Below are 12,426 nucleotides of genomic sequence, written 5' to 3'. Positions count from 1 at the left end.
TAGGCCTATGAGTACCTCTCTTGTGTTCCGTTCTCCTCATGTGTTTGTGGTGAGAAGTGGCGTTTTTGTTTACAACTTATCCTTGTGGCGACCATGTTTGTTGTAGTTTCGGCACAGATTGGCAAAGCGAATGCCTGGCTGACGTCCAAAATCTTGTCCTGTCAGACACACGCACAGAAAACTCTCTCTCTCTCTCTCTCTGTCTCTCCCCTCCCTCTCTCTCTCTCTCCCCTCCATCCCTCCCTCTCTCTCTCTCTTTCTCTCTCTCTCTCTCCCCTACCTCTGCCCTTATTTGCTAGTGGAAAAATCACTCATGAGCTTAAGTATGGAGCCGGAGGTGTTGTGCAGGGACAGGTAAGGACAGGTGGGGCTGAGATTGCAGTTTCGCTCAGCCCGTCGCGGAGGTGTGGGAACCACTGGGCTGGCAGTTGTGCATGAGTAACAAGACCCCGAGGGAGTGTGGCGTAATCTCAGCCAGCGCTTTTCTTTTCTCTTTTCACCCACTGATAAACACACGCACACACACACTCACACACATGCCTCTGTGTGTGCACACGCCCATACACATACAAACACACACACACACACACACACACACACACACACACACACACACATACACACACACACACACACACACACACACACACACACACACATACACACGCGACACACACACATACACACACACACACACACACACACGCACACACACACACACATACACATACACACACACATACACACACACACATACACACACACACACACACATGAACACACAAACACTAAAACTAACTAAACAGGCACGCTAACATACTCAGGTACATTAATCTGTGCACCCAAACACCATCAACAAACACAAACAGAAAAGTAAACACAAGAAGGAGACCACACATGAAAAACCCCAGCATAATTCAACTGAGCAGCCAAAACAGCACTTAACTATCTCATACACAGTTTACACTAAACAATTCCACAATGGAAACTTATGGAATAACATTAGACAGTATATGAAAATTAACAGATATTAAACATTTATGAGAAATTAAGTCATGATGTATCTTTCATAAAGTTTTTCAGGATTCACAGAATCACAAGAAGCTGACAAAAGAAAATCTTGTCTACAAATTATCAACACTGCAGATGTAAAAAAAGTAAGAGTTCATAAAACTATTGAATAACATTTAGTTTATGTTGCGGACATGGGTACAACAGTTACTTCAGATAACACAGAGACAGGTTATGACACAATATGTGCCCAATATTTTGAATAGTTTAGTATTACAATGACAGCACCCCACCCGCTATCTAAATGCCACCAACAGTCTAACGTGTTGACAAACCACAACACCCTTGTTTATTGGGTTCTGCCTCATTGGTGACCTTGTTTGCTCTCTCTGTGAAGTTTTTCATACTTTTAATGACAAATGTCTTTGCAAGTGAAATGTCATCATCCATAACATTAATTTTAACTAACCTTGTCACCCATAACATCCATTGAAAAACTAACCTTGTCATTTGAACTTTAGACAATAAATGACTACAAGTGATCCATGCAGGTCATCTTAATAATGCTGCATCAATGTTCACTTTCGCTTTGATCAAATGAATATCTATATTATGCAGTTCTACCATGCATGACTGTGTGATTCCGCAGTAGGTTAGCTGTGTAGAGAAAGATGAAGAGGAGCAACAATAGATGATAGATATTATACAACATCATAGGCAGGGAGGGGGCAGGGTGTGGATGGGTGGAGCCCAGGTTGGGGGTGCTGGGCTGGGGTTTGGGTTGGGTGGGGCTGGGTTAAGGGGGATGCAGTGGGCTGGCAGCTGTCGCCGCTGTGCAGGGGCCCTCAGGTCCCGGCCTACCCCTAATGGCCAGACCAGCTGTCGGAGTTCTGTCGGAGGCGCAGGAGGGCATGAGAACCGCCACCCCCCTGTCCTGGGGGGCGTGTCCCCGGCCTGTCTCTCCTCCTCTCAAAAGGGGGTGATTGATGGCGTGGGCTTGACACGGGGCTCCGCGAACAATTGGCTCAGGGAGGGACAGGGGACCCGGCGGAGCGCTTTCTGCGCGCCAGGGGCCTTTTCTCCTCTCGCTCCCCTCGCCGAGCGCACGGGTTCAATTGAAGTCGTAATTCAGTCATTTTTCTCAATATGTCTCGTACTGACATTTCTGGTCGAACATATGCCACTCTTAACACCGTCTTCAAAGGGCCCTTAACCACGGCCCCGGGGTGGGGGGGTAATGCATTCCGCCAGTTGTTTGCTTTTCGATTATTTGTCAGATTACGCTCGGATCTGGACGCGGCGTTTGACAACTGACTAGTGCAAGTGACCCCAGACATTCCGATGCATACTGCCTTTTTTATCAGCCTACGCCTGCCTCTGTTATCCTAACTCGGCTGGCCTGCGAGGGTGAAAGGGAGAAGAGTGACCACTGCGTCCCTTCAGATGGTGCCTCACAGCAGAGATAGCTCCACAGCCCCAGGCTACAGCTTTGGCTTATCTGTGAGTATCTGGGATGAGCTGCGACTCTGGGGCCCTTTAAACACAGTGCCTGACCCCCACGAACACAGCACAACTATACACCCACCCTGCCTTCAGGAACTGACCCCCACTCCACACACACACACACACAAACACACACACACACACACACACACACACACACACACACACACACACACACACACACAGGAACCTTCTGAGGAGCCTTTTCAACAGGTCGCCAGTGCCTCCCGTCCTCCAGTGAGATTTACAGCGGTAGGGGAGGAGGAGGATGAGGACGAGAGGAGAGAGGCAGGAGGAGGAGGAGGAGGGGGGAGGAGGAGGAGGGGAAGGGGCCACTGTCCGGCAGCTGTTCGCAGTGGACTTAACCAGCTATTTCACACGGAAACACAGCCATGGCACACTGAATTCCTCCAGCTGCCTGTGCTCCAGGATCCATCCCAAATAGATACCCCCCCCACACGTCACCCTAATGCCCCCCTCCACCAACAACAAAACCCCATGGGGTTGTGCAACCTTACTGCAGAATACATTGGGGATTAATCTTGAACCTTGGAGGGTGAGTGGAGGTTGGAGTGTGTGTGTGTGTGGGGGAGGCTGAAATGCTTTGGGGGTGACTGTGCCCTTCTTAGGCAGGCTTGACTGGAGATTTAAGCGGATCCCACAGTCCCTGAGGTCTCGTAGGCTCCAAGCTGTACCCAGGCGCGCAACAATCAAAGCCACTCACAGAGCCACGGATCACTTCCAAACAGAGCCAGTCCGAGGATGCAGCCCAGGCGAAGAGAAGGGGGGGAATGGGGGGGCAAGAAAGAGCAGAGTGAGTGAAGCAGAGAGAGACAAAGAGTGGGAGAAAAGAAGTGGGAAGTGATCCAGAAAAAGAAAATGTCTCCCTGATCTGGCTAAACATAAACTTCCCCTCGCTCCCACATACACAAAGTCATACACACACGGGCTCCAGACCCAGTTTTAATAACCGTTTAGAGGCTTTGTGTGAAAGTCAAACACCTTTTCCCACAATCTGGGAGAGAGATCCATCACTCACATGTATTTACCTTAGACAACAGACCCCAGGGTTCTTGTGTGTCTGCCTGTGTTTGTGTGTGTGTGTGTGTGTGTGTGTGTGTGTGTGTGTGTGTGTGTGTGTGTGTGTGTGTGTGTGTGTGTGTACGGAAGAAAGAAGCAGGGCTGGGGGTTGGTTGAAAGGAGAAAAAAGGAAAGACAGAGGAGGTAAGTAATAAGAAGGAAATCTGCCAAAAATACAAAAAAGTACTTTGTGCCCACGCCTCACAGCTTGTCATTTTATCGCTGTTAACAAATCAGCACACCAACAGAGACCATTTGGTGCGGACTGCAGCCTGACAGTGGGCCAGATTTATATGTCCAAACATTTATCATGAACTCACTGTATGTATGAAACAGCATAACTTCCAGGCATGGGACTGTTCACAGACAATCCCTCAGGGCTTGGCTGCATTTTCTCAGGGTGCAGGAGAAAGGATGTCGAGGAGAAATTGGACAAACAGCAACAAGTGGGGACAAAAGGCCAGATGATATTTTGGCTTGCGTGCACTTATCATCCTGGGAAAGGCAGAGGTGTCTCTGCCCAGGGAGATGAACCACAAGTTTCCACTCTGAAAACCAGAACAAGAGATGCCTTATCGATACAGGAAAAAGGTCCTGTATGTGTGTGTGTGTGTGTGTAAAAAGAGAGTGTGTGTCCTTTAATTTCTCAAACGCAGTGAGTGATCAAGTCAGCTATTTTGACCTTCTCCTTCACTTCAAAGGCAGATCTGTCCCTTAGCGCATTTATAATTTAATGTAATTAAAAACGACCAGAGTCACACCACGAGGACAACACTTTAATCAGAGGAAAACATAAGAGCGAGAGATTGGTTATGGGGAGTGAACTCGAATATGAACGCAGCCACCTCATTGGTCCCGACGCGCGTCAGTAGGGGGGGCCAGGGTTCCTGATTGGCCGTGACAGGTCTGCTGGAGGGGGACTCTTAATCTGCTCCACACTCTCAGCGGGCGCCGTGAGGCTTTTCCCACATAAATCAGCCTGGCCTGGGTGGTAAAGTCATCACATCCTCTCTGTCCACAGGGGCTGTTAGCGCTCAGAGGTCATGTAGCATGTTAGCACACACAGTTCACACCAGACTCGCAAGCCCCCGGGATACTGTAGACTGTTACATATACTATACAAACACGCTCAACTCAATCAACTTTTCTCAAAGTGATAACAATTTATTTGCAAAGCCAATGGCTTGCTTGATCTTACAGAACTGAGCCCAAGAGAGGAAGTTCAGTGTTGCTTAATTTGAAAATTCTTACCACACAGAAACTCCTTGCCAAGTTAAAACTAAGTGTTTGTCATACACTGTCCAACCCAACCCCTGACCCCCAGACCTCACTTGTTAGTGTAATCGTCTTTAATGTCGCTCTCTTCGTTATTTATTCCTGACTGACCCCCCCGGGATATCAGGACCGTCCCCTGGGGTCTCAAAGAGAGAGAGAGAGAGAGAGAGAGGGAGAGAGAGAAAAAGAGGGTTAAGAAGCTAAGGAGAGGCTGGGGGGCTGGAGAGTAGAAGGGGGGGTGGTGGTGAGGGTGTGTGGCTGGGCCCTCTCTCTCTCTCCGCAGGGTGGTCCTCTTTCACTGAGCGGGTTTAACCCCCAGCTTTCACTCGCCACAGGGCAAACATACAGTACCATTCAGGGGCCACAAAGGCACATACAAAAGCTACAGACCCACGTACTGGCCTGCGCTGCATCACAATAGCAGCCAAAACATGTGGCCGATGTTTGGTCTTGCAACAATATTAGAACAAGATATTTACATGATGGCTAAGAGCAGCTGAATAAACTATGTTTCGGGAGGTATGAGGCAAGAATTTTCCAAGCCGTAATTATAAATGATTTTCAATGAATTCGCATTTTTTATGTGACTTGGGTTGTTTGTGTACGGGCATGTTTAAGTGTTTATGTGTGTGTGTGTGTGTGTGTGTGTGTGTGTGTGTGTGTGTATGTGTGAGAGAGTGAGAGAGAGAGAGAGTGCAAGAGAGAGGAAGAAAGAAAGAAAGAAAGAAAGAAAGAAGGAAAGAAATAGAGAGAGAGAGAGAGAGAGAGACACTGGGAGTTTGTGTTTCACAATGTAAAAGTGCTGCACTGCTGACCGCTGTGATGTGAAGAGTTCACAGGAGGACAGTTCATTCTTCCTCCCATCAGACGCCAGGGCTATAAATCACTGCCGTCGCCATCCTCTTGTTTGTCTGATTTTACTTCCCTGCTGGGCCTTGCGAGAATCCTGTCACCTGCTTTTCCCTTGTCTGCCTCTCTCCCTCTTTCACACACACACACACACACACACACACACACACACACACACACACACACACACACACACACACACACTCTCTCTCTCTCTGTCACACACACACATACACACACACACACACACACACACACACTCTCTCTCTGTCACACACACACATACACACACACACACACACACACACACACACACTCTCATTCATTCATAATTCCTCACATAGTATCCATTACACACAATTTCACTGGAACCTGTACAACATGCACAGAGTCAAGAGGGTTTTTTTGTTTTCATTCCTTTATAAAAAGATCTCCTTGAGGGGTCAGATTCTGCAGGCCAGACAAAATGAGGAATGTGCTGACTGCCACCTCCATGCCCCCATATGAGCAGCTCAATTGATCAGTTTTACACGGAGAAAAAGACAGTGTCAGATCAGAGCTGGAATGTAGTGTGTTGAAAATAGCAAATGTTGACACCAAGCAAGCCAGCCGAAACAGTGAATGAAAGGAACTGAGAAAAAGACATGCACTGTATGTTTAAGACTTAATGTTGCAGAAAGACAGAAATAAAGCTACTGTGCTGAATGAAGGCCTTAACACCAAATACATGTGTGTGCTGGCACGGCAAACCCAAATTATGGGCCAATTTGACCATCCCTGAAATCACCCTGAGATACATACAATATGTAAGCCGAGCATTCACAGGCAGACTGGTGTCCCTGCAGTTCCAACTTGGCTCCCTTAGACAAAAGTACACTCACTGTTCCCTGAAATGCAAATATCAAGTTTTCCCGGCAGTTGCGCGCGAGACATCCTAACAGAAGCTTTCTGTGTGACGGACGGTAAACAACTTGATTGAGATCAAGAAAAAAGGCTTTCTTCTAGATATTTAATCAAGGATTAAATATTTTCAAAAAACATACCTAAATATTTTAGACCTTTAAATAACACCAATAACAATTTGTCCCTACTTTGCGAAAAGCTTTTATCTTGTCTTACTCTTGTTTCATGGTGATTACATTTTGGCACCATGAGACTGCACCATAAATTAATTACCATCTTTAGTCAGGCCTTCTTGGACCCCTGGTGCTTCAAACAGTCTAAGGCTGTCAGATCTCATTGCATTGTCCCAATTAGAGTGACACTCAATTTATCTGAAAAAATGTCAAGGTTCTGCTCCAGGAGCTTTCACACATAGCTCAGCATTTAAAAAAAAACTACCATTAAACAAGCTGTGATGTTTCTTAGCACTGCCGTTCATCTGTGAAGTGACCGGCGGTTCCTGTGATTGTCGACACTGATAATGTGTCACCTCTATCATCATCATCAAAGCTGAATGTCACAGCGGAGCCACCTCTGTGGAACTGTGCCAAGCCGGCTGCCAGCGGTAACCGCAGGGTGACAGACAGACAAACAAAGCTGTGCCGAGCGCTTCACCACGCCAAGCCAGCGCAGACCGTGGCCATGCATGAATCAACAGCAACAAAAACAACACACAAACACAAACTCAAAACAAAAGGGGCGTCTCGGGTGGAGAGACAAAAAAAAACGGGACCAGAGGTGGGACTGCCCTTTCCTTTCATCTTTCACTTCCAGTGGCAAGAGAGAGAGAGAGAGAGAGAGAGAAAGAGTCGGCCACTCCGGCACGCCTCAGAGATGTGAAGGGAAAGGGGACGTGGTGAATGCTGGCTCCTAACAAGGGGTTAAGTGTGGAGTTTGACCTCGCTGAGGAGCGCAGGCTTGACACAGGGATGAGTTCTGCTCAGGAGACGAGTGGGAGCACACAACACAACACACCACTCTGTGAACTAGTTTGATGCTTCACATCTTTTAAGGCGGACAGCGGATATTGCAAAACTTCCCAGAATGCACAGTGGCCCGATTCTGCACTCTGCAGAAACCACAAAAGTGGTGACCTCATGGTGACACACCCTAGATTGCACTCCCATACAAGGCTGGCCACTCAAGCCTTTTGGTGCACCTGCTAATCCACACTGGGAAAAAGTACACACGCAACAATGGCCAAACTTTAGGGACACACCCTGCCGCTACCTGCTTTTCTCTTGGACTGGGGCCTTAAGGTCACAGCATGCACACAGCATGTCTGATAGAAAGACAGATACAAACACCCCCTAAGGAGCTGGCATATGGCCCACAAAGAGAAAGATTTGAGACAATCTATTACAGTGCATACAAAGGCTGTATGCCATAGTATGGCTTTCAAAATCCAACGGCTTAGAGCTCTTGTGTACACTCCAGGCGGATTACAGTCAGTATGACAGAGCCGGGTTTAATTCCTCTGCAGTGGCCAGAGTCTGAGATATACCATATGCCTCAATGTATACGTACTGAACCTATATGTAGAGCATAACCTCCTGAGATGTATTCAGTACTCTGTGGATATTTCTCAGTCCTTGACTGATTGCTGTATAGAACTCAGATGCATGGCAACAAAACTATATTCCAGGTGTCTGATAGACCAAGCAAGTCTGTGTAAGTCTTACTTGACGTCACTCTCAATAACGGAATGAGCCTGTTGCGTTCACAGTCCTGGGCCTGCTTGTGATTTATTCAAGGACAGGACGAAAGATTGAGAGTGTGCATTTGTGTGTGTGTGTGTGTGTGTGTGTGTGTGTGTGTGTGTGTGTGTGTGTGTGTGTGTGTATGTGTGTGTGTGTGTGTGTGTGTGTGTGTGTGTGTGTGAGTGAGTGTGTGAGTGTATGTGTGTGTGTGTGTAGGAAGGGGTGCAGGGGGGGGGGGGTGTGGCTGCAACATCTCTGAATGTCAGTTCTCTGCCCCCTCTTCCTCCAAGCCCCCCTGCGGAGAGAAACTGTGTCATAATGCAGAACTCCTTTTCTCATTCAAATCGCAGGCATTGTCTCTGTAAGAGACCGGCTCCGCAGCGAGGCTGGAAACAACTGCGGCACTATACGCCCCACAAAACGAGCACGCCCGGCACAGGCCGCCCAAAGCCCCAACAGAAAGAGCACTTTCTTACAGCTTGGGTGGAGTGGCATGGGGTGGGGTTGGAGGGGGTAACAGAAATGTCTGCTCTCATTTCCATCATGTAAACACAATTCATGCTCTTATCAGGACAGCATTGGGTGTAAACACACAAACAAACAAGCACCCATGCGCAGACACACTCCTTTTTGGATTACAAGGGCCCCAGTGTTTCAGAACAGTATAACTGATCAGCCTGTTTAGAAAATAAATTAAAAGGTTCTCCATAAGTAGAACAGGCATTTGGGTGTAGCTATGTGCATGGTGTGAACAGCCACATTAGCTTTTTCTTTATCAAATAACACTTTTGACTCCAAGGAACACTAGAGTCTGCCTATAGAAGCTTGTAAATTATTCTTAGATGTGAGCTCCATTTCGATGCTGCAGACTGAATAGCAAATCCAAATGACATCACTCAGAATGTGTTATGCATTAAGAGAATTGATCAAGTAGGCTAATTGAAATTAAATTGATCAAAGTAAAACAGACCGTGTGGTGCCCTAAGAATATGGTATATCTGTAGAACACTTTGAGTTACAATTAAAGTAGGCCAAATTCAGTAGGTCTACGACTGGGAGGGAAATAGTTTACATAATTCCAAACCAGTTATTGAGTAATACATTTTGGATTCCTCAAAACGAGATTAATTTGGTGTTCGGTCTCACACAACTGATGTCAAGACTCTCAGGTGAAAGGACAGCCAGTGTAGCTGCTGACTTCTTAAGTATGAACATAACACCAATAAACAGCCATAAGGACATGCTGGAGAAGTACCGACATTCCCACTTATGTCGCTTGTCCTTTTGTTGGGCGGTACTTTCCTTAGGCGGAAGGACACGACCCAGGAGTCGGTTATGCGGAATGGATTGTATAGAGTGGGCGGAGTAATACGACGTTGCCCCTCAGTTCGAAGAGAGGCAAGAAAAGTTTTCAAAAGTTCCTAGAGGTGTTTGAAGAAGCACTGCTGCCCGTCCGAGCAGCGGAGAATCCCTATTGGATCTATTTTAAAACACCATTTTATGTTTTCAGTTAATGTGAAAAGATTTTAAATCTACTTTATGACGCTACGTATCGAGGTTTCTGGGATCTTTTATCTGTTCGTTTTTTGAAGGATGTATTATTGAAAACCCTTCTGAAGAAGAGTTGGAACAAGAAATGGGGATTTACAGTATTTGGATATTTTTATCATTTTTATGTGTTGTACAACATATCGATGGTAAGAAAACATTTACCCATATTAACGTTTCTTTAATTTTGGTAATATGGACTGTGGAATTGCACGCGCAGCTGCGTCCTTGCAACTAAACAAAATGACTGTGAGAAAATTGTCACTAGAAACTTTATGTTGGCTGTAGGAATTTGTGTGTTAGCGACTCCTTCCTTGATTCAGGCTGGTAAGATTAATCAAAACATAGGCTAGACATACTTATTCTCTGGTAGTCTATGAAAGTGAAATGTTTAGCTGAATGTTTTAAAGTCGCTTTGGAGGAGACGAAATAGGCCTAGCCAATAAAGACTAAATTATTTAAGTGTCTCATTCAACAACACTGCCTGAAGTGTCTTGTGCATTTTATATATATATATATATATATATATATATATATATATATATATATATATGTATGTATGTATATATATATATATATATATATATATATATATATATATATATATAGACATAGATTGATTATTTTGTGTGTCGATGACTCCGATTTACATCTCGTCTTAAGCGTTGGCAATATTTTTTGAGGGATGCTCTTGGAAGCCTGCATCTAGCTTACATGTGCTGCAAGTTGAGAGACCATCTTCAGGCTAAAACGTGCCAAAATTGCATGTAGGTTACAAACACAGACGGACCATTCTTTGTTTATTAGAATGACTGGTGTGATGAGTTGTTAACATGTGTGGCGTTACCTACAAGGGAACTGCATTGTCTGCAGATGCTCTCCATTGTGAATCGCTTTTTCCTTGTCCACAAGAGTTGGGCTCACTACTCCGTTGTTTTAAATGGGTCTGGGCATGTGCGTGATTATGAACGGCGGGGCCGTGAGAACAGGACTAGCTGCTGAACAGCGCTGTGACTGCAATCGCAGGGAAGCAACAGATGAAATGGGCAACAAGTTGCATTCAGCCTAGAGAAGAGATGTTACAATCTGACAGTATTGAAGCTGTTTTGCGTGGGCTATCTAGTTTTTAGTGACACGGGGCCTAAATAGTTTAGTTCATGGTTTGTTTGTTTTTTTCAGCTAGCTGTTTTTTTCAGCTAGGTTTGTTTTGTTTTTTCAATTTAGAGGCTGCTGGTTGCTTGTGTCAGAGCAACACTGATGAGCTCCGGCGTTACCCCCTACGTTTACGAACAAAGAGCTATTAACATTTTCATCAGATTGGGGGATGGGCTAATGATTGCGATAATATCAATAGACGAACATAGGCCCCGCACCTACGACGCAGGTGCAAGGTGCAAAGTTTTTTTTTTTTATTATTCAGTTGTTATTTTAGTAAGTATGTTGTGTTTAGTAAGCATACTGTGTTCAAATGAAGACAACGTAGGCCTACTTTAGTCATTTAACAGAATATAACTTTAAAATGCACTAAGATCAACTTCATTTTGGCCTTAATTTGGTCACTCAGGCCTACTAATTTTCGAATTAGTTAGTTAACTCTAAACACGTTTATCCACTTAAATTATTAAAAACTGCAAGTAGGCTAATGACAGGGATTTTGGTGGTACATTTAATTGAAACCCTATTCCCATATCAGCGAATCAAGAATCTGTGTGAAAGAATTTGAATCCTATCTCATTTCCATGTGTACACCCATCACAGCATGCATCTACACTCTTGCTGATAAGGTATTATCTTCGCTAGCTGAAAAGTAAACACGAGCTTACCCCAGAGTGCCGGCGGTGATGTGAAAATGCCTTCAAAGAAGCGGGAAAGGTGGGAAGGTTCATCTCCATAAAATGATGGAGTTTGAACGATGGAGGTGCAAGGCATTTTGTCTGTCATTACCGCAACTCATCTTTTTTGACTCTTACAACACTGAATGTCCCCACCGCTTTTTAGAGTAGGAGCCTAGGCCCAAACTCGATATTACCAATTCCCTGTCACACACACAAACTTCACAAAAATGTTTAATACACTCTACACATTACAGTGGTAAAACTATATGCTTTGTAATATATTAAATATCTAAAAAGGTGTCTTAAGTAGTTTCTTGTGGAAGTAGGGCTACCTCATTCAGATTCTTCACACAATGTCCTCTGCCTTCCAACAGGTCTCCGCTGTGTGGACTCATACAGACCCTGTGAGAATGGAGGAATATGTTCAAACTCAAAATGCATGTAAGTTTCGTGCTGTTTTTTTTTATCTTTCTACAATACAAGGTTTTTACAATGAGCTCTGATTTTGTACTAGGTCTTAAATATTTCTGTGTTGATTTGCCCCCTCACTTTCTCCTGTACATGGTTTTATCCCATTCCATGCTTTAGCTTATTGTTTGGATAAAGAGACTCTCTTCAGAAAGTGATGGTTAATTTTGTTCGCAATGATCTTGTGTATCAGGGCAATTGTTCAGCCTTGGTAA

The 12,426-nt window shown here is 45.1% G+C and overlaps 1 protein-coding gene across 1 annotated transcript in view; it reads left to right on the top strand.

The window, feature by feature from the left end:
* The first annotated feature begins 9,792 nt into the window (after positions 1–9,792).
* The window catches only part of notch3 (notch receptor 3), a 37,755-nt gene continuing 35,121 nt past the window's right edge, over positions 9,793–12,426 (top strand). Inside the window, exons 1-2 of the mRNA XM_048245087.1 lie at positions 9,793–10,057; positions 12,118–12,184. Of these exons, the coding sequence (XP_048101044.1) occupies positions 9,997–10,057; positions 12,118–12,184 (128 nt within the window). The 5' untranslated portion in view covers positions 9,793–9,996. The remainder of the gene's footprint in view (positions 10,058–12,117; positions 12,185–12,426) is intronic.

This window comes from Alosa alosa, chromosome 6, assembly GCF_017589495.1.
Source record: "Alosa alosa isolate M-15738 ecotype Scorff River chromosome 6, AALO_Geno_1.1, whole genome shotgun sequence".
In the NCBI taxonomy this organism is placed as follows: domain Eukaryota; kingdom Metazoa; phylum Chordata; class Actinopteri; order Clupeiformes; family Clupeidae; genus Alosa; species Alosa alosa.
Note: the sequence above shows the minus strand (reverse complement) of the source record. Positions and strands in the feature narration are given on the sequence as shown.